At 36.6% G+C, this 23,420-nt stretch overlaps 1 protein-coding gene across 2 annotated transcripts in view; it reads left to right on the top strand.

Moving 5' to 3' along the window:
• The window catches only part of LOC136846513 (uncharacterized), a 39,853-nt gene extending 17,277 nt beyond the window's left edge, over positions 1-22,576 (top strand). Inside the window, exons 6-9 of one of the 2 annotated variants that reach the window (XM_067117360.1) lie at positions 4,570-4,741; positions 5,947-6,058; positions 17,067-17,226; positions 19,920-22,576. In XM_067117360.1, coding sequence (XP_066973461.1) covers positions 4,570-4,741; positions 5,947-6,058; positions 17,067-17,226; positions 19,920-19,935 — 460 coding nt within the window. In that variant the 3' untranslated portion in view covers positions 19,936-22,576. The remainder of the gene's footprint in view (positions 1-4,569; positions 4,742-5,946; positions 6,059-17,066; positions 17,227-19,919) is intronic. The other variant, XM_067117361.1, reaches the window with a different exon arrangement.
• The last annotated feature ends 844 nt before the right edge of the window (positions 22,577-23,420 follow it).

The following is a 23,420-nucleotide window of genomic DNA, read 5'->3' as shown; positions in this document are numbered from 1 at the left end:
ATTCTATATCATGTTTTTCCTACACATGTTGCCTAAAGGGTAAACATTGTTTTGTTGATGTCGCATCACCAATCACAAACAACCCCTAACAATATGGTAATGTACAATAATTATTTTTCGTATGACTGAATTATTCTAAACAGTTATTTACTGTCAAAACGATAATGGATTTCTTATGAAAAATGAATATTATGTTACCCTAAATGTTATTACTACCATAATTACACTACCATTAAAATTTCTGAAAGGTTATCAATAGATAAAGGTTGCTCTGAGCCAAGCATAACTCGATGTTTACATTTTGTCATCTGGCCTCGCATAGATAAAAGTTGATTTTATTGATATGGAATTATTCCTCAAATAGGCAATTTATTATGAAGATATGCCAATAATATATAAGGTAAAAATGGTTTTATTATGTTTACATTTCATCGCCAGTCACAGATAACAGTGCAATAATGTATGATAATTGTTGGTCAAATGACTGAATTGTTCTAAACAGTTATTTACCATAAAAATGATAATGAATTTTTAATGAAAAATTAATATTATGTTATCCTAAATGTTATTACTACCATAATTACACTACCATTAAAATTTCTGAAAGGCTACCAAAAGATAAAGGTTGCTGTGAGCACAATCATAACTCGATTTTTACATTTTGTCAGGTGGCCTCGCATAGATAAAAGTTGATTTCATTGATATGGAATTATTCTTATTCCTTGAATAGGCTATTTATTATGAAGATATGCTAATAATACATAAGGTAAAAATGGTTTTATTACCTTTATTATCAGTTTATTTCGTAATATGAATCTTTTCATGTACAGAATGTTGGTGGTTAACGCAGTGAGGCCAAGGCTAGCCTACTGATAAACATCATTGAGAATTCAAGGTTGATTTTTAGAATGGTAGTATAAGACGACCCTTAATTTTTAGGGGTGAATTTTAGGATTTAAAGGTTGTCTTATACACGAAAATATATGGTATATATAAATAATTTGTAGGTTTATGTATACAGGCAGTTCCCGGTCATCGGCAATCCAGTTTTAATATATAAATAATTTGTAGGTTTATGTATACAGGCAGTTCCCGGTCATCGGCAATCCAGTTTTACAGTGCTTGGCTAGCGACGAAAATTGGCAATTTTTGGCACCAAAAATCGCCGATTTCCACTTATTGGTGGCGATAATTGGGTATTGGCACTGATACATACCCAACAGAGGCGCTGATAACCATGCTTTTCAACGCCGATAAGTGCTGAAAATTGCTGAAAAAGAGCTGAAAATTGCTGATTTTCAGTTATTGGCGATTTTCTTTTATCATTATGCCATCAGAATGGAACCCCCGCCGATAACCGGGGACTGCCTGCATACTGTATTATCATTATTATTTATTCCTTTTACTCAGAATAGGAAAGACTCTTCTTTGGACAGAAGCAGGGAAGATTGTAGCTTTTCCTTGGGTTTTCCTGGATAGGAACAGTGTGCTAAGGGACCTACTAAACAGGAGGAATGGTATTCTGCTGACGGAAGGGTCTCTGAATTTTCAGCTATGTCAGTTTCTATAAGAACTAATGAATCAGTGTATTCATGACTGGGAACAGAAAGTTACCAATATTTAACTTCCACTTCTAGGTCTTCTGACTGATTTAGCAGGCATTTTTTCAGCAATATTAGTTGGTTATGAGCTTTGGTGCTCAGTGAAGAACCCTTCATGACCTCTGTCAAAGAATGCCCTTTCTTTCTTCCTTAGAAGTTTGATTACAGAAGTGCATTCTCAAGTTCAAGAAGATGCTTTACCTTCCCTTAAGGTCAAAGCTCATGAGGTTCGAGCTGTTGCAAGTCTCTGGATTTTTCAGCGTAACATATCTCATGAAAACATTCTACAATCAACATTTTGGAAGTGTAGATCGATGTTTGCTTCACTTTATCTTAAAGACATGGAAACTGTTTGATAATTGTTGTACTTTGGGTCCTTTATCCGTGGCTGGCATGGTGTTGGGAAAGGAAGCTTAGGGGGCTCTATGTCCTCTACAGTCTCTACGCCTTGTTGTAAGGTCTTTGAGTTTAAGGGAAGCCTGGGGGTACAGTATACCTGGAATACCTACCAGTTTTTAATGGTTGGGGCAGTGGTTTTTTAATTTTGGTTGTAGGTGACAGTGTTGTGTTTTTATTCTGGTCTATGCCCAGGGCAAGGGTGCTATTTTTGTCTTTGTCAGCTATCAGTGAACTTTCGTGGCTGCAAAGTACCCACTAAAGTAGGGGCGGCTCTTGGCCATGCTGCCATGCCCTCTACAGGTCAAGATGAGTGCCGACCAGTGGCAGTACCTGACTGAAGCAGCTCTCTTACCAGGTAAGGTACGAGAAGTATTGGCCCAATGCTAGCAACCTTCCTAGTTCAAAGTCATTATCCTTATTAATGTTTTGGATTAAAACATGTCCATGATTTCCACCTCCTCTCAATCTGGAATCAGCTATGTAATTGCTTGGTAAGTCATTTATATAAAAAACTTTATCTTAGTATAAAAATGTCGTTTTTATATGGTCAAATTTACTGTGACTGAGACCTATTTTACTTAAAAAAAAAATCACATTACAGTATACCCTATATATGGCAGAAAGGCCCAGTATATGCAGTATAGTATATGTGATTATTTTTGAAGATCAAACTTTTCAGGCCAGTTATTTCATTAGACAGAACCCTTGAGGTCAGCTTTCTAATAACAAACCCTTGGGCCAGCCTTTTTCCAAGAAAAAACACTTCAGACATCTGTATATAAGAAGAACCCTTCAGGCCAGCTGTTTCCTAAGAACGAACCTCTGGACCAGCTGTTGCTAAGGACAAACACTTTGGGCTAGCTGTTTTCCAAGAACAAACACTTCAGGCCAGTAATCTCATGAAAACAAAACCTTTGGACCAGCTATTTCATAAGAACAAGCCCTTTGAGCCAGCTATTTCATAAAAACAAACATTTCAGGCCTGCCGTTTCATAAGAGCAATCCTTTTGGGCCAGCTATTTTATAAGAAAAAACCCTTTATGACAGCTGTCTGAGAAGAAAAAACCCCCTCATGCCTGCTATTTTTAAGTACAGGACTTTTGGACAAGCTATTTTATAAGAAAGAACCCTTCAAGACAGCTGTCTGATAAGAGCAAACTCTCCAGCCAGCTATTTTGAAAGAACAATCCTTTCGGGCCAGCTATTTTATAAGAAAAAACTCTTCAGGACAGCTGTCTGATTAAAACAAACCCTTCAGGCCAGCTATTTCAAAAGAACAAACATTTTGGGCCATGTCTTTCATAAGAACAAGACTTTCAGACAAACTATTTCATAAGAACAAACCTTTCAGACAAACTATTTTTTTAAAGATGAACATTTTGGGCCAGATATTTCAAAAGAACTAACCTTTTTGGCCTTCCATTTGATGAACAAACCTTTTAGACTATTTAATTCACGACAAAAAACCTTTCAGGCCATCTATTTTGTAAGAGCAAACCTTTTGGGCCTTTTAATTCAAAAGACAAACATTTTGAGCCATTAATAAGAACAAACCTTTGAAGCCAGGTATTTTATAGGAAAAAGCCTTTTAGACCTGCTGTTTCATAAGAGAAAACCCTTTGACCCAGTTATTTGATAAATAGCAAAATCTTTGAGGCCTGCAATTTCATAAGAACAAACCTTTTGAAATATTCCTTTTATGAGAACCAACCTTTCGGGCCATCTTTTTCATAAGAAGAAACCTATCTGGCCAACTGTTTATTAACAGGAAACCCTTTGGGCCCACTGTATATTTCATGAGAACAAACCTTTTACAAGCAGTCCCTGCTTACCGGCAGCATCGGTTACCAGCATTTCAGTGTTAGGCCGCTTGGCTACGAACGTCGTTAACCAGATTTTCGGTGCCGATAAGCGATTTTCGGCGCTGTGAGTGGTTTATCGGCATTGGTAAGGGGTTTATTGGTACCAATAACCGGTTAACAGCGCTGTTAAACAGTTTATCGGCGCTTATGGTATTGTAAACTCCATTTATTACCATAATTTTTGTGATGTTCCAGTTAATGGCGATTTTCGGTTATCGTCGCACGGCTGGGAACATAACCTTCTCCATTAACTGGGGACTGACTGTACTGTATTATAGTTTGAGTATTTTTCAGTTATATTTACAACTCTGCTTGTAGGCCACATCCCAGGAATACATGTTAATTTTATATTTGTTAGATGTACAAAATTCAAATTCATACATTAAGACCCATTATTGTTGAGAGATATTATGTTTTTGGTATTGGTAACAGTAGTCCACAATAAAAAATCATTATTTTCCTAATTCCAGATATGCTGTTTTAATTTCTAAATCAGTGTGTTGTTGTGCATATCCATGCATGTCATTCCAGTTAGGTTAGCCTCAAATACTAAAACCAATAATGGTTTGCATTTGCGTTCCCTACAGTTTAAGATCCTCTGGATTGGTAGACCTTTGGCGTTATGTTATGGAGTTTGTAGCAGTGAGTTTTTTCATATTTTTATTTACAAAACCCCTGGAATATCTTACATTTTTCATATTTTCCAGAATTCAAGAAAGATTTCAACACCTCAATAGACAGTATACCATACAAGAACTGGGTACTGATAACTTAGGGTCTGAAAGTGAAGAAGGCATGCAGGAGCACCACAGTCCAGTTTGGTCAAGACATATTCCTTTTTTACCTCCCATCACAGACAGTACGGCTGTATCTGCAAAGGTAAGTATGGTACAATATCGCTTTTTAAGCAGTATGAAGATATATGTATTTTTTTAACCCTGCCATATACAGTACAGTATACTGAATACCTGTACAGTACTTTGATTTTCCTCATGTTGATCTTTGCCATGCATCCATTTATATTCTTTCCCATCTTGAAGACAAGGCACTTTTAATTGATGCTCTTACCTACATGGTGAGAAGCTTATTTGCAGTGGCAGCTTGTTCAGGAATGAATTATGATTTTTTCTTTAAGAAATGTTTGGAAATGGAACATTATTTCCCCTTTAGAAACCCAACTTTTTTATATTTTAAAAATCATCTTTGAGGTGGGTTTTCACAAATTCAGTAGTAATGGAAAATAACAATCTTTTAGAGAGAGGGACAACTTACAATGGGTACATTAAGGCCTGCATTACTGTATGCAGCAGAAATATGGACACTGACAAGGAAATTGGAGATTTTGAAAAGATGTGACCAAAGGATATTAAGATTGATGGTAGGAAGATTACAGTATGAATTAGGAGCTGGTGGAGAGATGTAGTATCAAGAAGCTGGAAAAAATTTCTTGAAAGACTGAGATGGTTTGGACATGTGATGAAAAGCGACGAGGAATTCGGTTACAAAAGCAGGAGTTATCAAAGTAACATAACTAAGAAGACCCGTAGGATGACCTAGGAAATAGTGGAAAAATGGGATATATGATGACCCAGACTTAATAGGAGTTTGGACAGAAAGATCATAGGACAAAGAAGAGTGGAGAGAACTTTTGTCATATCTAACCCCCATTAAAGGGAAAAGCTGACTTCCAAATATTCATGATGGTGATAGATCTCATTTTATTTTTTCCTGCAGTTGTGAAGTAGTTTTAAAATTAGGACCTAGTAGTAAATGAAAATAACCATGATGATATGTTATCGGCGCTTTAACAGCGCTTATGGCACGTGTAACTTGATGTTTGGCGCTGTAACTTGATGTTGCATTAAGCAACAGTGCCGTAAGCGCTGTAACTTGATGCAACACCAAGTTGTGGCACCGTAAAACGTTAACGGCACTGAAAAAGCGCCGTAAGTTGGTGACGCACTGCGCTAATAGATAAATAGTCAGTCCTTCAAATAAACAGTTACTCTTAAACTTTAAACTCTGGATGTGCAAGAAATATTATCCCTGTGGTGCTACGTACATGAATGTGATTAATTTTGCAGGTCCAGCAGTTCCCTCCTATCACCCGAGATGATAGAATGTTAACTGTAAAAGGTACAGTGATGTCTGCATCACATCGTTTAGACACTAACACAAGGTCCAGTAAAACATGGGGTAAGGTTTCACTTGTTTTCTGACTGTTACCTACTACTTATTTTCTTGTTTTCAATATCCTCTTGTTTTCAGTACTTGAGCTTCCACAGTTTTATTTTGATCCTCTATGTTGCACTCATTGAATCTCATAAATGAAAAGGAATGTTAATGTTTTGTGTTCCTAAGGGCCATTAGTATTTTGTTCTCATGAAGCACAGGTAACAGCATTCAGTGTTCTTTGCATTGTGAAGTGTTTTTCTGTGGGAACAAAAGGAATTGGAGAATACTCATGGAACACCGGTTATAATACATCAGTTAAGTATAATGATCAAGAATAATGAAGTTTCATTTTTAATGGCAAAATATTAAAATGAATATTTATATATAATTATTTTTACAGTATTTCCTATGTGATGTTCTAGTTCATGGATACCAGAATCCTTGCATGATTTGCATGTATTTCATTTTGGCTGAATTACAAGTTATATTTAATTTTAAATCCAGTCGTACATTGTTGATCCTGCAAATGATTTTTTACCAATTTTTGTAACTCATGTGAGGGTATAATGTAATAAATGTTATTTTAAGGCATAGAAGAGCATTATTTTTAAAATTCATTATTTTATCTTTCAATACAATGACACCATTGTTACCTGTACAGTGTTGTCCCTATTGTAGTCTGGTACTTTTGTTTTTCCTTATCTTTTGTTGGTGTTCTAGAGGTTACTACATTTATTTTTCAACCTCCCATTTTTTGTTTGCCTAATTTCCTCACTTATATTTGTATTTGTTGAACTCTTTATTTGGCCCAATTTTATTTTATGTTCCTTAGTTGAGTGCATTACACTGCTTTTAAAGTTTATGAATATTTCTTCAGAATAGGGATACAGTAATTAGCCTACTTTAAACTTAATATCTCCTGCCATCTGTATTCTTATGTGAGTGTTAGGTGTTTGGCCTGAATTTCTCAGAATATGAAAACTTCTAGCCTAAAACGACCTTAAGTACAGTACTTATCTCTATTTCACAACGGCCATATGAACCTTTGTCAAAAAATAAAAATCAAGAGATCACTGCCTATAATCCTTACTAGGCAAAAAGAGTTAACCGTTAAACGCCGAGCCTCTATTTACAAAAACGTCTCCGTATACCGCGGCGTTCGGGGAGTTAGCGCGAAGCGGAAAAAGTTTTTTCAAAAATCACAGCACGCTTAGTTTTTAAGATTAAGAGTTCATTTTTGGCTCCTTTTTTTGTCATTGCCTGAAATTTAGTATGCAATCATCAGAAATGAAAAAAAATATCATTATCAGATATAAATATTGAAATATATGACAGCACAAACAAAATTTTTCATATATAATTTTATACAAATCACGCTGTGAGCAAAACGGTTGAAGCTAACAGATTATTTTTTTTTCTTTGTATTGTACACTTAATTGCGATGATTTTGGTATATAACAAATTGTAAAACGATCAAAGCAACACAGTGAAAATATTATCACAATATGATGCATGAATCCGTAACGCGCGGACGTAAAAAAAATGTTTTTTTCAAAAATTCACCATAATTCGAAATATTGTGCTAGAGACTTCCCGTTTGTTGAAAAATGAAGCTAATTGATTGAATATTACTAGACTGTAAGTGTTTTAGCTTACAATTACAGTTTTCGACCATTTCGGTCGAGTTAAAGTTGACCAAAAGTCAAATTTTTTCTATTTATCGTAATTTATATGAAAATATTTCCAAACTGATAAAAGCTACAACCATGAGTTATTTTCTGTTGTATTCTACATGAAATTGCACACATTTTCATATATAAAAGTTTATGTAACGACTAATATAAAACGGTGCAAACATTACGACAACGTGACGAAAGAATTTCTGAGATGTTCGGCCGAGTTACCGCACGGACGTAAGGAAAATGTTTTTTTCAAAAATTCACCATAAATCGAAATATTGTGCTAGAGACTTCCAATTTATTGCACATTAAAGGTAAATGATTGACTATTACTAGAATGTAAGAGTTTTAGCTTACAATTGCGTTTTCGACCATTTCGGTTGAGTTAAAGTTGACCGAAGGTTGAAATTTTGGCAGTTATCGTGATTTATGTGAAAATATTTCAAAAGTGATGAAAGCTACAACCATGAATTATTTTCTGTTGTATTCTACATGAAATTGCGCACATTTTCATATATAAAAGTTTATGTAACGACTAATGTAAAATGATGCAAACATTACGACAACGTGACGAAAGAATTTCTGAGATGTTCGGCTGAGTTACTTCGCGCAGACGTAAGGAAAGTTTTTTTTTTAAAATTCATCATAAATCGAAATATTGTGCTAGAGACTTCCAATTTGTTGCAAAATGAAGGTAAATGATTGAATATTACTAGAATATAAGAGTTTTAGCTTACATAATTGGGTTTTACCATTTCGGTCAAGTCAAAGTTGACCCGGTTGAAATTTTTGGCAGTTATCGAGATTTATATGAAAGTATTTCCAAACTGATAAAGCTACAACCATGGGTTGTTTTTGTTGTATTTTACATGAAATTGTGCACATTTTCATATATAAAACTTTACGTAATGGCTAATATAAAACAGTGCAAAAATTACAACAAAATGACGAAAGAATTTCTGAAATTTTCGGCCGAGTTTTGCATGCGGACGTAAGGAAAAAGTTTTTTCAAAAATTCACCATAAATCGAAATATTGTGCTAGAGACTTCCAATTTGTTGCAAAATGAAGGTAAATGATTGAATATTACTAGAATGTAAGAGTTTTGGCTTACAATTGCGTTTTTCGACCATTTCGGTCGAGTCAAAGTTGACCAAAGGTTGAAATTTTTTGTAGTCGACATACGGTATGTCCACTTGGCACCCAACAGACAATTTTAGTCGACGTATGATACGTCCAGTAGGCGTTACCAGGCAGCTAAAAATTTTTATGTAAAGTGAATACCCATTTTAAATTAATGGAATAATTGAATCAAAAGGTCTTGCCATGCCTGCTTGCCATATTTCTGGCATTTATGCCTCTCTTTGTCAGGAACAAGATTAGAATTGCCAGGATAGTAAGAAAGGACCCCTGAAAATGTTTTGCGATGATAGTATCTATTATTCATAATTATAATTCGTAATGTATTGTACCAAGATGCATTTGGCTGTAGATGATGGAAAGGCTCTGCCTATTTACAGGAGGAATGGATAGAATGATGGCATTTTTAACCAGAGCTGTCATAACAAACATCTGAACAGGATTACAGATGCTAATCATTAGTTTTTCAGTTCTCCTGTTTTATGTGAAAGAAAACTAGCATTAATGGAGGACTATGGTATTTATAAAGAAATGTATGATGAATTTCATGCACCACAGGCTAAAGATTTGTAAGTTTTTTTTTACAACAATTTTAGCATAGTAAATGTAAAAAGTTCTTTGTGTCTAATATTTAATTTAATTTAAAAAGCCAGAAGGGGAATCTTTGGAAATATTTATTTACCCCTAGCTTGAAAGTTTAAATGAGTTAAAACTGTTGTTTTGCTGCATTTGGCAGAGTTCAGACCTAGAATTGCTAAGTAGCTAGTAGCAGTTAGTGGTAGCTCAGGAGTTGAAGGATCTCCTTGGTATGGGAGGGACTACACATGAGATAATTCACTTCTTTCATTTGTCTTACAAAAAGTGGAATATCTTTAGGGCTCTTTAACAGAGATTTGATTTTCATTTAATGTAATGTGTCTTCCTTTGCTGTTATCTTCCTTTAATGAAGCAAGTTCAGTATCAGGAGTTTCTTTACTTTTTGTGGAAATAGTTATGTATTCAGTCTGTTACAATAGATAAGTGTTCAGTTTCATCATTCCTTTAGTGATGGGTTTTGTGTTAATTTGAACAATAAAACTTGCTCGCTCCAGCATTTAATTAGGTGTGGATGGCATTTTAATTATACAGTAGTAGTATTGTGTTATAGAGCATTTACAACCTTAATTCTTTTTTATCTCAAGTACTTTCATTTAGCAGATGGTCATGGTAATTCATGGGCCCCTTTTTATTACTGTTGATTTAGTAGGTGTGTCATTGAATTGGGTGTGGTTGGTTACCATATTTTATACTTATAATGTTTATTTGGTATTTGGTTGGCAAATATGCAGAGATGAATATGAAACTTTTGCTATTCATTGGTCTTGTATATATACAATTTAATCTGATTATGTTTGTTATTGGTATTATGGGGTACAGTTTCTCTGTAGGCCAGAAGATGAAAAGATTGATGTAATCCAAATTGGGCTTAGTTTGACTGTAAAAAAATACTGTGATACAACAGTTTTCTTTTGGGCTAAGAGGCAGTAAATCCAATTACAGATTCATTGCTACTTCTAACAGACATATATTAAGCACACAATATATGTGTGCTCATTACGCAGGGGTTTGAAGTTGAGGTCTTATGCTTGTAGCGCTTGTTTTAGTGCAGTGATAAATGGTGAGTTATGGAAAATTTATATACCTTTGGTAGCAGGAAGAAGTAGAGATAAATCCCATAATCAGCTCCCCCATGTCTACTCCTAAATGCCATTAGATAGACTAATTCTCAGATGCTAAAACTATTATAGAGCAATACTAACTCTGGCCTTTGGAACATAGACAAGTAAACTTTGCTGAAGTGGTGAGTGTTGGAGGATATGAATGCTAGTACCATATAAGCAATGGCTAAATGGCCAGCAATTGTAGCTCCTTGCAGTCCATCTTCCAGTCAGTTGCAGCAGAAGAGTAGAATTAAATGGTTTTACAAAGAACAGTACTTTTGTAGCTCCATGCCAATTGTAGGAGACCCTTCCAAACATTGATGAAATATGAGTGAATCATCAGTGTAGTCCACAGGAGACAAGGATTAACTGTCTATCCTGCAGAACCTGGATAGGACTCAGTTATTGCATTGAACAAAACTTGTAACTTGTATCCTTGGACCCAAGGAATCCAATCAGGACTCAGACTTATCAAGCAGATGCTCAGTAATCATAGATATTTGGGGGCTTTTAGATATGTTAAAACACTATGGCAGTACCTTCAGCAGTACACCTTTGTTATGGAAGAAGAATCTGCCTAATTCAGCTGGTTTGTCTCAGACCTCAATAATGTAATGCCTTGGAGAGCCCCTATACTCAACATGAAGACACTATGTTCTTTGCCTCAAGAAGAGATATTTTGAATGAAAACCTGCTGGCACTCATTGCAGGCGAAGTGATCCTTTTGAAAGATAGGAACCTTTTCTCCTAATTTATTTAGACAAATTGTTGAAAAGGTCATTTAATGTTGGTAATCCCTAGTATTGTGTTAGGCTAGATATGTCAGTCATAGGTAATGCATTTTGTTCACTAATATTGTATTTAAGAAATACAGTAGTGGATAGGCTTGTGGTTTAGTGAACCCCTCGTCTTACTTTCATTTTGTGCATTTAAGTTGAAATCATAAGTGCCAACCTTAATTATTTTCTCATAGCACCAAATTCAGTGGTGTTAGGTTGTAAAAAAGTCTGTTGGCTCCATAAAGACCAAGACTTAAGAAAGTGGCAGTTTGAATAAATGCTATGATTATGCAAAAAATAAAATGAATTGTGACTACTGAAGTAATTCCTGATCCAGATACCTGCCATAGTAGCAATCAACTTTGGTTAGGTATGGTTTTTAACTTGAAAAAGTTTCAGTAATTCTTAATGGATAACAAACTATTCCTTTACCCATATTTGTCTCTGTTCCTACTCATAGGAGTTTCTTCTTACACCAAATACAGTAGAACCCTGGACCTTGATGCTAATCTGTTCCAGAAGAAGCGTGAAGATGTGATTCAGTCAAGATCCAAATACATTTTTTCCATAAGAAATAACTGAAAATGGGTTCATCCGTTCTCAACCACCAGTTATTATCCTAACCTTGCCTTTTTATACAAAACATTAAACATGAATTACAAATAAATAAGTTCAGAGTTAAATAACATACTGTTTTAGATGGACTTTTTAAAATTTTTAAATGTATACTATATAAAAAAACTGCCCTACATCCAATGCAGCCATATTACCGATGAGAGACCGAGCGCCGTAGGCTAGGCTAGGTACTGTACTGTACTGTACTGTAATGGGTAGGCACAAAAATTGTTGCTAATAATAAAACATTGAAAAACAAGCCTAATTGTTACAGTAAATTAATAAAATATTAAAAACTAGCCAAATTATGTCTGTTATCACAGACTTAGGAAAAATTGCTTATGATACATCAACAGGTTGCCTTTCAGACATTTGCCATGAGTGGATGTAAACAAACCATAGCGCCCTCTTGGCGGCCTGTCGCGGTAACACAAACGTTTATGTGCAGTAACATTTATGGTAAATATCATACAGCCTACAGTACTGGAATACTGTATGTATATTACTCTCACAATACAGTATTGTATTTCATGGAACCCATGTTTTTATCAAAATACATTACAACAAACCACAAAAACTAAGGAAATAGATCAAAACACTGGAAGCACAGCTAAACGGGAACAATGCCAACTACCGCCGACCGACTGAAACACCAGACACTTTGTTTATAAAAACCATGTGGTTTGTTGGGTTGGATTCCGGTTTTTGTTCGAGCTCCGATGCAAAATTTACTTGACATTTCGCGTCGAAATCCAATTATGTCTGAGTTCTGATATGGTCGAGGACCTGGGTTCTACTGTACTTACTACTAATCTTAAATAGTTTTTGCAATTCAAGGCATGATTTCTGCATTTAGCTTATTAAAACTGTCAGTTTTAAAGCAGTGATTTATATTTGAAAAGATTATATTTTATGGTTTTAGTTGAAATATTTTTGTCAGTTTTAGTCCTTGATGCATGAAATGTTTCTTGTCCAAGTCAACAAGTCAATCAGTTTTCTTAATATATCTCTTCTCTTCCAGTGAATATCTGAAACAATTCACAAGTGATGAGTATTATCAGGTTTTTTGTAGAAATTGCACTAGGATTTGTAGTGTGTAATTACATATTGTTAGTATTGTACCAGGCTGTGAACGTGTTATCTATGGTATATAGTCATGGTTGTTAGTTTTGGGAATAATTTTTTTAAGCAGTTGCACATTTGTGTCAACGTAGAGATGTTACAGTAAGTTGTCTTTGCCTTCAGTGTCATTAATTTTTTGTGTTAGAAGTATTCCTCTTTTTTGCTAGTCATATTCTTAACAAGGGAGCTTTCATCCTGTCAGCAAGAACATTCAGTGAGTAATTTTTTATTTCTCATTGGTTGCCATAAGCAGTTCTGAAGAGAAATCTAGTCTCATATTAAGACTATGCTAAGAATTATTAAGGCTGTTAGGTAAGAGAATTAATCTGAAGAATTATGACTTGAAAACAGTCCATAGTCTTAGGACTAATCATTGAAGTCAGCATCTTGAGAACAACTATAGTATCATTATAAATTAATTAGAGGTTGTGGATTAAATTTCAAGTAGTTGTAATTATGCAAAGAGATAAAATTAATTTTCTAAATTAAACCAAGGTTAACCATTTGTCAACATTAAGTCACTTCTTTTGGGAATGTAACTTCCTATAGTTTGTTTAGTTTTCTTACAGGGAGATGGTGAGCCTTAATTTTAGACGTGCAGCAGTAAAAGCACTTTTAACAAGACCAAATTTTTCAGTTACTATTGCAAGTTAGCCACAGGTTCATTAAAATGTCCATTTGTTTTTACACAAATACAAACCTTCATTCTTAACATAGGATTTAGTTTGGGAATGTGAGTTGGAACAGCCATTTAACTTTCAGAAAAGGTCATTAACTATCAACAGGTGAGGAGAAGTCCCGCCTACCTGTCGGTATGCATTCCACTTTTCTTATGGATGCTGCCATGTTTGGATGTCTGCTAGACTCTCTGCCTGACTTTGCTATTTGCTTTCATATGAAATTTCTTTAGTATTCTAGGACTTCTTTTCTTTCTATGATTTTTAGTATTCTATGACATCTTTTCTTTCTATGACTTTTTTTGCAGACTGGTAGAATAATAAAGATGAGCCAAATCCATCAGTCATTGTAGCCTTCCACCTCCCTTATGAGGAAACTTCAGGTATTCAGTCACTGCCCAGGGAAGGAAGGACAGGCTTGCAACAGGTTTCTTTTCTCTGTGGAGGTTGAGACTCTCACACACTGTATTTTGTGCAGGAAGCACGAATGTAACCAAAATAGTCTTGTTTGTAGTGCTGTGTCTGGCCATCTGAACAATGGGGTAAGTTTGCTAGGAAGAAGAAAAGACAGGAGGTCTCCCTGGTGTTATCGGATTGTAATACTCTGCCAGTGACACTGAAGGTCGTCTTTGGGACTTTTCCTCCTCCTGCCAAACTCCCTCCTACTGTTGCTACTGCTAAGGGAGTGGATGCCAACCCAGCATCTTACTTGAGGCCTCCTTTCACAGTGAGGGAGAATTTTCTTCTGGAGGACACCCTCTTTCAGGGTGAAATTAAAAGTCTCATAATAACCCAACTCTCTAGTGGTAATGGAAGACAAGCGGTTCAGGGAGTTGTGGCCCTCCCTGGGCATCTCAGTTGTCTTCTTCAACTCTAGGGGCAGCCCTCCTCCATTTGCTCTCTTCGGTGCTGTCCTTGGCTGTGCTCAGGAAGAGGAAGTTGAAGAAGAGAAGAAGGAAGTTGTCATTGTCGACTTCATCTTTGCCATCGAGTAGTGTTGCCTCTACTTCTCCTTCCAAAGCTAGTAAGTGGAGGAAGAAGAGGAAAGCTACATTTTTCCACAAGAAGTCTTGTTGAGTTTCCAGTGGTCAGTCCTCTACAGTAGAGAGGACTGAGGGGGCTATCGCTATGGGTACCATGAGTACCACTGTACCCATTGCCAAGTGTGTGGATGTAACCACCACCCAGGGTTTTCCATACCCCTCGGTGTACCAATACTGGGCCTGGTGGTACCCCTGCCCGAGTCAGGCAGGTACATGGTCTACGTACCAGGGCATGTTTGCTAGCAAGGCCCAGAAAGAAAAGATGAAACGGGAGCATGCAGGTGCTCTTGACAGCCCCCGCCCATGTTGATTGAGCAGGACCACTCTCCCCAACCTGTGTGGATGTATGTTGTCACTTCTTGTTGAAGGCTGCCCACAGCCTCACTTACCTGGTAAGGTTTCAGTCTTCACCCAGCTGGGCAAGGGTGCCCATGATCTTTCACCTATCTCCCTCCACCTCTTCAGGGTTTACTGAGATCTCGGATCCAGACAGGCCTAGGGTCCAGGACCAAGACTGTTCCCAATCCCATCCCAGCTTCACCAAGGAGGCTTACATTCCTGGGTCAATCCTAGGCTCAGACAGGCCAGGAAGGTGTCATCCCAAGTTAGACATACCAGTCAGTTCAGAGAGTTACCAGATGGACGTACTTACCAGTCAGTTCAGAGAGGTACCATATTTCCTCCCACCAATGGGTAAGTCTCCTGTGTAAAGAATGAACTTTTGTTTTTTGTATAGGAACAGATGGCAAGTTTTTAAAGCAATTTATATTTTTCCTAACTTACAAACCTGAAAATGGCCCACTTCAGCCACCCATCTGGCACTGGGCTGGAGGGCAAAGTGGAGTGCATACTGACAGGTGACAGGGACTTGCCCCTACCTGTTAGTAGTTAATGACCTTGTCTGAAAATTAAATGGCCTTTCCAGCTCGCATTCACAAGTTAAATCCTATGTAAAGAACTTCAGGTTTGTATGTTAGGTAAAATAGAAATTACTTAAAAATCTGCAGTTTTTGCACAAACAAGCAGAGGTATTGGTAAACTTGCAGACATTGACCTCATTCATGGCAGCAACATGTTTCAGATCAAGTATAGTACTTTACTGGAAATTTTTGAATGGGCTGTCTACAAACAGAGAGAAGACATGATGGTCAGTTGTTGAGTAGATGTGCCATGCTAATGAGCAATGCCCGAGTCTTAACAGTTTGTGCTTAGCCTAGAAGTGATGACAGATAACAAAAGACCCATTTAAGGTCAAGAGATTTTGTTATGTGCAAATTAGTACATTGTGCATTAAATTTTTAAATTATGGTTACACCTAAGGTACCAGAATGCACAGCTGTATCACTAAGAATTGAAAGCTCACCAGCACATGGAATTAAAAGCCCACAGAAGTATGTGAGTTTAAAGTCATTAGAAAGGTCTTGCAGGTATTTACCATTGTACTTTTTCATTCATTAGTTCTAAAGATACACTTTCTTGATGCTAACAAATTAGAACAAATTAGCATTACACACTTAAACAGTATTCTGTAAGTGTGTGATGCTCATATTAATAATAACTTAACTGACATGTAGAAATTGAATTTTATTAGGTTTTTATTCGAACAGCAGCCTTTTTATAGCTTTTTCTGTCAATGGTAGGGGAATAAGGTAAAATTCTGGATCCTTATATAGCTAAAATTTTTAGGTATGTGACCTTTAAAATTTTAGACGTGACCACTGTTAGGAACAAAAATACATAGTCGCTGCTTCCATAAAGTTACTATACTGCCATAAGGGGAGGTTTGTTTGCTCACAAGGTTATTTTTTTTAATTATAGAAATTTCTGTATGGTGAATTTAAAGTGGCCTTTTACTCCAGTGATCCAAAACTTCTTGCAGTGTAAGTTCTTGCAGGGTTACTCTGGAATCCAGACAGCTAGAAGATTCATCATTCTATTTTGTCATTTTTTCAGCCATAAAGGTTTTAATATGGCATATTTTGCCATTTTGACAGCAATTAATTTTTCCTTTATTCATTAAATATTACACTTTCAACATTTTCAGGTGCTGAACAGTAAAATTGTGCAATGCAGCACAGATATTTTAAAAATATAAGGGGTTTAATAACTTGTATAGGGCTTTCTCTTTAAATGACTAGCATCATGGCACTCTATATCCTTTTGTATTGGTATTAATGTTTATGCACCGTAAGTCTTTTGTACTGTGCACCTGACTAAGCCTTTTCAAGTTGTAAGTGCATTATTCAGTGCCCCAACTTAGTTGTATTTTCACTAGTCTCAGGGACGAAGCCAGTTGAGCCTTTCTTGTCATGGGTAGTGGAGAAAGTAGACAGCAAAAGGAAATTGCTAGATCAAGACAAACACCTTGTAGTCGAGAACTCATTGGTTGAGGAAGATAAAAACAACTATATAATGAGGACAAAGCACTATAGAAGGTTAGCAGTCATTTGTAATTGTTAAATGTGGTAATGGTTTCAATGTTGTGCAGTAGAGGAAATTATTTTTTTTTTACTTTTGCATGGTAGCCAGCCTTGCTGTATTACTTATGAAAGAATTTCATGCTTTTCTGCAGTACTGTACCCAAGTCATTTGCTGGTAGCTTTTAAATGCTTATCTGATGCTTTTTATTGTTTAACTGCATTAAATTATATTCTGTAATAATAATGTTCATGCTGTGGTGTAGTTATATTTAAATTAAATATGAATTTTTAACATTATGTAATGCTAAATGTAGCATATTTTATTTTAATTTTGAATTTCCATGTATTTTTCTATATTGAAATTTCTCATCAAAGCACATCTGAATTTTGCTGCAATGTAAGGTTAAGTGCTGTAGTACAGTTCGGTGATATTGAGACAGTTTCCCCTTCAGATTCTTGTGTCTGACTTTTTCTTCTAAACGTGTTTATAGTTTTCACAGCAAAAATTCCTCCTATATGTTTCATTTTACATACTGTATGAAAAAGCTCTTGCATTTAAGCAAGTTTTGGATGTTTCTTCTTTATTGGTGTCTGGGAATACCTGATTTTGTTGAGAAGTTGAATCCTCTTGTCCAGTAAAAGCATTCATCCTTGACAGCAGATTTCTCCATCCGAACTCGCTAAAAAAGAGCATGTCAATCTCTCTTTCTCTTCTTGAAAGGAATGTTTTTCAAGGAGCCTGCCTGTGGGTTAACTTCCAATTCATTGTATATTTATTACAGTTAATCCTCATCCTCCATACTCATTTTATGACAATTTTGAACTCAATTTGTTTTAGGATTTAGTAAACTAAATGCTAGAAGTTTATAGTCTGAGCAGTAGCTTGTCCATATTTATTTCAACTTAGTTGAATTAATTCACTTATATTTTGCATAAACATATAAACTTGGGATTCACTAAGGATGTATTTTGTACCTGTTTATGTACTGTGGACTGATGAAAATTTAGATTATTTTATGTTTGGCATAAGTTGTACCTTATTTGCTGTATTTGTACAGAGATTTTTTTCTTTCCTTGTATCTCTTATCATCAGTCAGTTTTAGCAGCAGATCATTGCAGTAGTTGTCTGGTTGTTAGAATTCAGTGTGCAAAGTATTCAGTAAATCAGCAAGATGGTTTAATCTCTGAGAAGACACCCTTTTATTGTGAGAATTATTTCGTTGTCACTGGGAGTCACTGGCAAAGTCCTCCTGATCTATACCTGTATTTTTATAGGTACTGTATAATAATTTAGACACTTTAGTGTTTGAATTTTGTCCTTATGTATAAGAACTTGAACAAGTAGTAATTTCTGAGATTTTGTAGATTTAATTTCCTCACATAATTTTTTTTTACATATACAGTACTGTATTCTGAATTGTACGTTGGTTTTACATACATTCTGAATTGTAAGTTGGACGTATTCCTGAAAGTCTATAGCAACTTGGGTTTGTTAAAACACAAGATGATCTTCAATGTATATATTTCTGGAACATTTAATTGGAGGTGTTACTATTATGATTCATTCGGAAAATTTCTAGAAAATGGCTGTACAGTACTCATGTACAGGTTTACATAGTTTATCATTTTGGTACTTTTAAGTTAGATTTTTGTGATAAAAGCATTTTTATTATAATACTTTCAAGTTACAGTACCTTTGACTTTAGTCATTGTCTGCAGCCAGTCCATTGTATTGATTTTCTAGACCACTGAAAAAGGCTGAGAAATTAAAGCCAATACTAAAATGTGATCTCTGAAATTGTGGTCTAAAAATACAGATGCATTTCCTTTTGTTTTTGTTTTTAGTAAGATCTGCAAGTCACATGAATAGATTCTTTGATCAGGCTCACTCTTAAGGCTACATCTTAATGGCACTTATGTAGATGTCCAGTGGAAACTTATTCCTTAGACTTGTTTTGATGGTCCCATAAGTTTTATTTTTATTGTATTAATATTTTCTTCTTTACTATTGGTCTTAACATCTGCTGTAGGAGGAAGGCATTCATCAGTCAGAGGTATTAGACTGTCCATATATTGTGTGAAGCATGTAAAATTTATCTTCTTTTTACACTTTAGTTTAGACAAACAATAGACTACCTTTGGAGCTTCATGACTTTATGTAGGTTTACTTTCAGATTTTGTTGAGACTTGGTTTTTATAGCTATGAAAAAAATTAGTTTTCAAGAGTCAGGATTTTTGTTCAGTTTTGACCTTTGCTGTCTTGACATTGAAAGCCTTATCAAATACTTCTGGATTTCAGGTATGGGGTGTTTCATCACTTATTTGTAATTTAAAGCTTATGCATATAGTATTCTCATTAAGTTGAAGTGAATTCTGCCTGAATTTTTATCCCTACACTACAGTATAACATTGTTTTGTATTGGATTGGATATAAACAGTATACAGGCAGTCCCCGGTTATCGGCAATCTGGTTTTATGGAGCTTGTCTAGCGATGACGATAACCGGATTTTCGACACCGATCTCCAGTTACTGGATACAAGCACCGATAACCGGGGATTGGCGCTATTATCACCAATTTTCAGGCGTCAGCCATTTTCGGTTATCGTTACGCTGTCTGGAACGGAACCCCCGCCGATAACTGGGGACTGCCTGTATGGTATTTTGATGATTTTGAAGATTATTAGTTATTATTAATGGTCTTTTTCAGGTATTCCCATCACTGAAACCAGAGAAGGAACAATTAGACAAGATTTTATTGACAAAAAGTAAAAAAAAGTCTTCAAGTTCGAAATGGTAACATCTTTAAAGTTCAAAAATAACTGCCTAAGAAATTCTGTTATGTGCCTTCATGGGCATTGCTAATTTGCCAGGTGATGTTGAAGAATTTGTAGATTTTTTCATGTTCTTGTCTAGTACATGTTGTAGCTGTTGGATTTTTTCTTATAAAATAATTGGACTGTGTTTATACAAATTACAAACACATGCTTGTACTTGGACCTTAACACCCAGCCACACAGCAGACAAAAAGTGTCAAACAGCTGTTGAAAGAAGCTTGAAGGTAGTTGCAGCAAACCATCATTGTCAAAAAGCAGTTGAAAAGGGCATAAATATATTTTGATGGAATGTAATGTAAAATTGGGGCAGAAGGCTAAATGCTAGGATGTATGAGGTTATTCAGCACTGAAAGGAAAATTGAGAGTAGAAAGGTTTTAAAGATGTAACAGGGAAAATTCTCACAGTGGAAGTACAAAACAATTGTTAGGAAAGGGTGGAAAGAGAATAGGAATGGAGGTACAGTAAAAGGAATAAAAGTTATTGCAGCTAGGTCCTGAAGGGACAATGCAGAGAATCATAGGTAATGCCTACAGTGTACCACATGAGGTGCACTGATGGCACTACCCCCCTATGGGGATAAAGATATTTGGGTATAAATCAGAATTTTCTTAGGTCCGAGCTTTTTGTGTTTGTAGGTGCAGCAAGGGCTCACACACTAGAGGCTCATTGATGGACTATTTTTGTTTGTGCTTATGAAGAATATTAGCAAATAATGTTGGAATAGTTGGCCTAGTGCAGTTGAGGAGTCTATTTCCAAGTGATTGAGTAAGGAGCATCAGTCATGTAAACTAACCACCTTCCCAGTTAACAGGATGAGTTAGAGATTATCTGGACAGAATTTAATTATCTTGAAGGTCAGACAAGTCAAGAAAAAGTCTGTTGGGTGATTTAATGAAAAATTTTATTGAACTTAGCATCAAAAAGAGGAAAATTAAAGTTACACTAACAACATCAAGAGAAGAAAGGCATTTTTAGGTTTCATTTGATCACCTTTCCTTGCACATTTAAGAGAAGAATGTTCTGAATTAGTCAAGAAAAGATGGGTGGATTTATCTGCAAGTAAAGTTCTGTATTAAAGAAGGGTACAAAGTAAGGAAAATTGCTACTCTTGAAATCCACAGGTTTAAAATAAAGCAGTTATATTTATTTCTGATAATACGCTCTTACTAGCTGAATGGAATCTGCTCAGGCAGCTGTCAGGATAGAACTGGAGGTTAGTATGCAGAGTAGGGAGACATGGATATTCAGTGTTACTACCCAGGGCACAGCACCGTAAGTTAGGAAGGTAAGGTCTGGTTGGGTCAGGACACAGTGTTCTAGGAAAGGTTAGAATTCCTAATACCTACCTGTCTCCCTTATCTGCATCTGCTCTGAACTGGGTAATGAATGGAATTTGCTTTTGCCAAATGCAGACCAAGAAGATGCCAAAGCTCAGTTGGGAACCAGCACTAGTGCACAATGAATGGAACTTGTCCCTGCTGCCTTCCAGATAGAATTTATACACAATGAATGGAAATGCCTCATGCTCTCTGCTGAATGAGACTTGCATTTCATAAATGGACCTCCCTGTACTCCCTTCAGAATGCATGAGTTATGGATTCAGTGAATGAATTTCCCTGCACTACCTTCCGAATGTAACTAGCACACAATGAATGGACTTTCCCATACTGCCCTCTGGATGGATGTTGCCAAGCTGCCTTCAGGATGGCTCTTGACTAAGCTACCTTCAAAATGGCACTTCCCAAGCTACCTTTTGGACAGAACTTGCAAAATCTGAAAAACTTATCAAAGATAATGTCAGAATGATTTTACTTAGCCAAAAATAAAGAGTAACATAGGCAGGGGTAATCGTTCTAGTCTTAGTGCTTGTCACCATGTTATCTCTCTGCCATCCAGGGAACCAGCAGAACGACTGTTTGTTTCATCTCCACATATCTACAGTTTAAGCAATACTGTAGCTGATTTCTGGGGTCGCAGTTGCAATACTAATTCCTCAATTGCTCTTGGTCCTGTTTAAGAATACATCCTTCGAGTTCCTTACTGCTCACAGGCGACATGAATGTAGAACTTTTCCCACACAGAACATTTATTAGGAAGCGTGTTGCCATATATACAGAAATACTTCCTTGCTCTTTACAACACAAATTTCTTTTCCCCTTAAAACTTTGTAATGTTCCTCTGCACTCAATTGTTACCTACTTGGGTCCTAGTCCTTTAGCATCCAAAGAGGTTGCTTATCCGGGGCTATGATCTGGCTGCTCACAGATGGGGATAACCTTGGTTAGAAGTGTCCTTTCATGTTGATTGTCTTTTCTGGAAAATTTATCTAACCAGTTGAATCATGTTCTAGGCATTAGCTATGGTCCTGGCACTACTACTGTTTTCGAAAACATCAAGCTCTTGAATTAGTAGTATTGCTGTTGTCCTTTGTACAGGCAGTGAGTATAGTTCCTCGTTGGGCGAGTGGATTCCATTCTCAGCTAGCACTCTGCTGGCTGCGAGTTTGAATCTCCGAGCGGCCAGTGAAAAATAAGAGGAATTTATTTCTGGTGATAGTGTAAGAGGTGCAAAAGAAAAGAGCAGGTAAAAGTTACTGCTGCTTTATTACAGATTCAGGCAGTTTATATAGCGGCCGACTGGCGCTGAACCGCGGAAGACAATGACATCGAGCGTGACCTGAGGTAAAAAACAATTAACAATAATATATGGCAAACAAGTACAATTTACAATACAAAAACATACAGAACTCCAATATGGATAGTCTTGATGCCTGCGAATAAAGAAACATACGATACATAATTTGTGACAGTTGGACAAATACAGTATATAAAAAGTTGAAATGGTAGAAAATGCGTGACCTGGCACGTTAGGCGTGACGAATTGAGTGCGAAGAAAGTGGGAAATCACCAAAGAAAACTTGCTCAGCGGAGACTTAATTAATGACGCCTTGAAGCACTCCGCTGACATCAATGTGGTGACTTTACAAATACTCCATCACAAGACGTGGGACACATCTGACTAATCTGTGTATCTGCTGGGATGCTGAAGGGTACCATGGCTTCTTGAGGACAACGGAGGGCCTTAGCCCGCGCGTGAGGGTGCTGGGCTGCTGGGCCCTTCCTGGGACGGCTGTTAATCAGCTCAGTGGGGACTTTTCCGTGGGCAGGGCGGCTGGGGGGAAGGTGCTTCGGTGACGCTTGGTGGTCTCCTCCAGGAAGGCGGGCTTTAACCGGTCTATTGAAACCCAGTCGTTCCTCCCAGGAGTGCCAGCAGGAACACCTTGCTGTTCTGCTCCAGCATGCGGAAGGGGCCCCTGTAGGGCCTGGTCAGTGGTGGCAACGGCGTTCCCTGACAAAGACATGGGTAGCTGGGA

This window comes from Macrobrachium rosenbergii, chromosome 15 (genome assembly GCF_040412425.1).
Source record: "Macrobrachium rosenbergii isolate ZJJX-2024 chromosome 15, ASM4041242v1, whole genome shotgun sequence".
Classification (NCBI taxonomy): domain Eukaryota; kingdom Metazoa; phylum Arthropoda; class Malacostraca; order Decapoda; family Palaemonidae; genus Macrobrachium; species Macrobrachium rosenbergii.
This window is presented reverse-complemented; position numbering and strand designations above follow the sequence as displayed.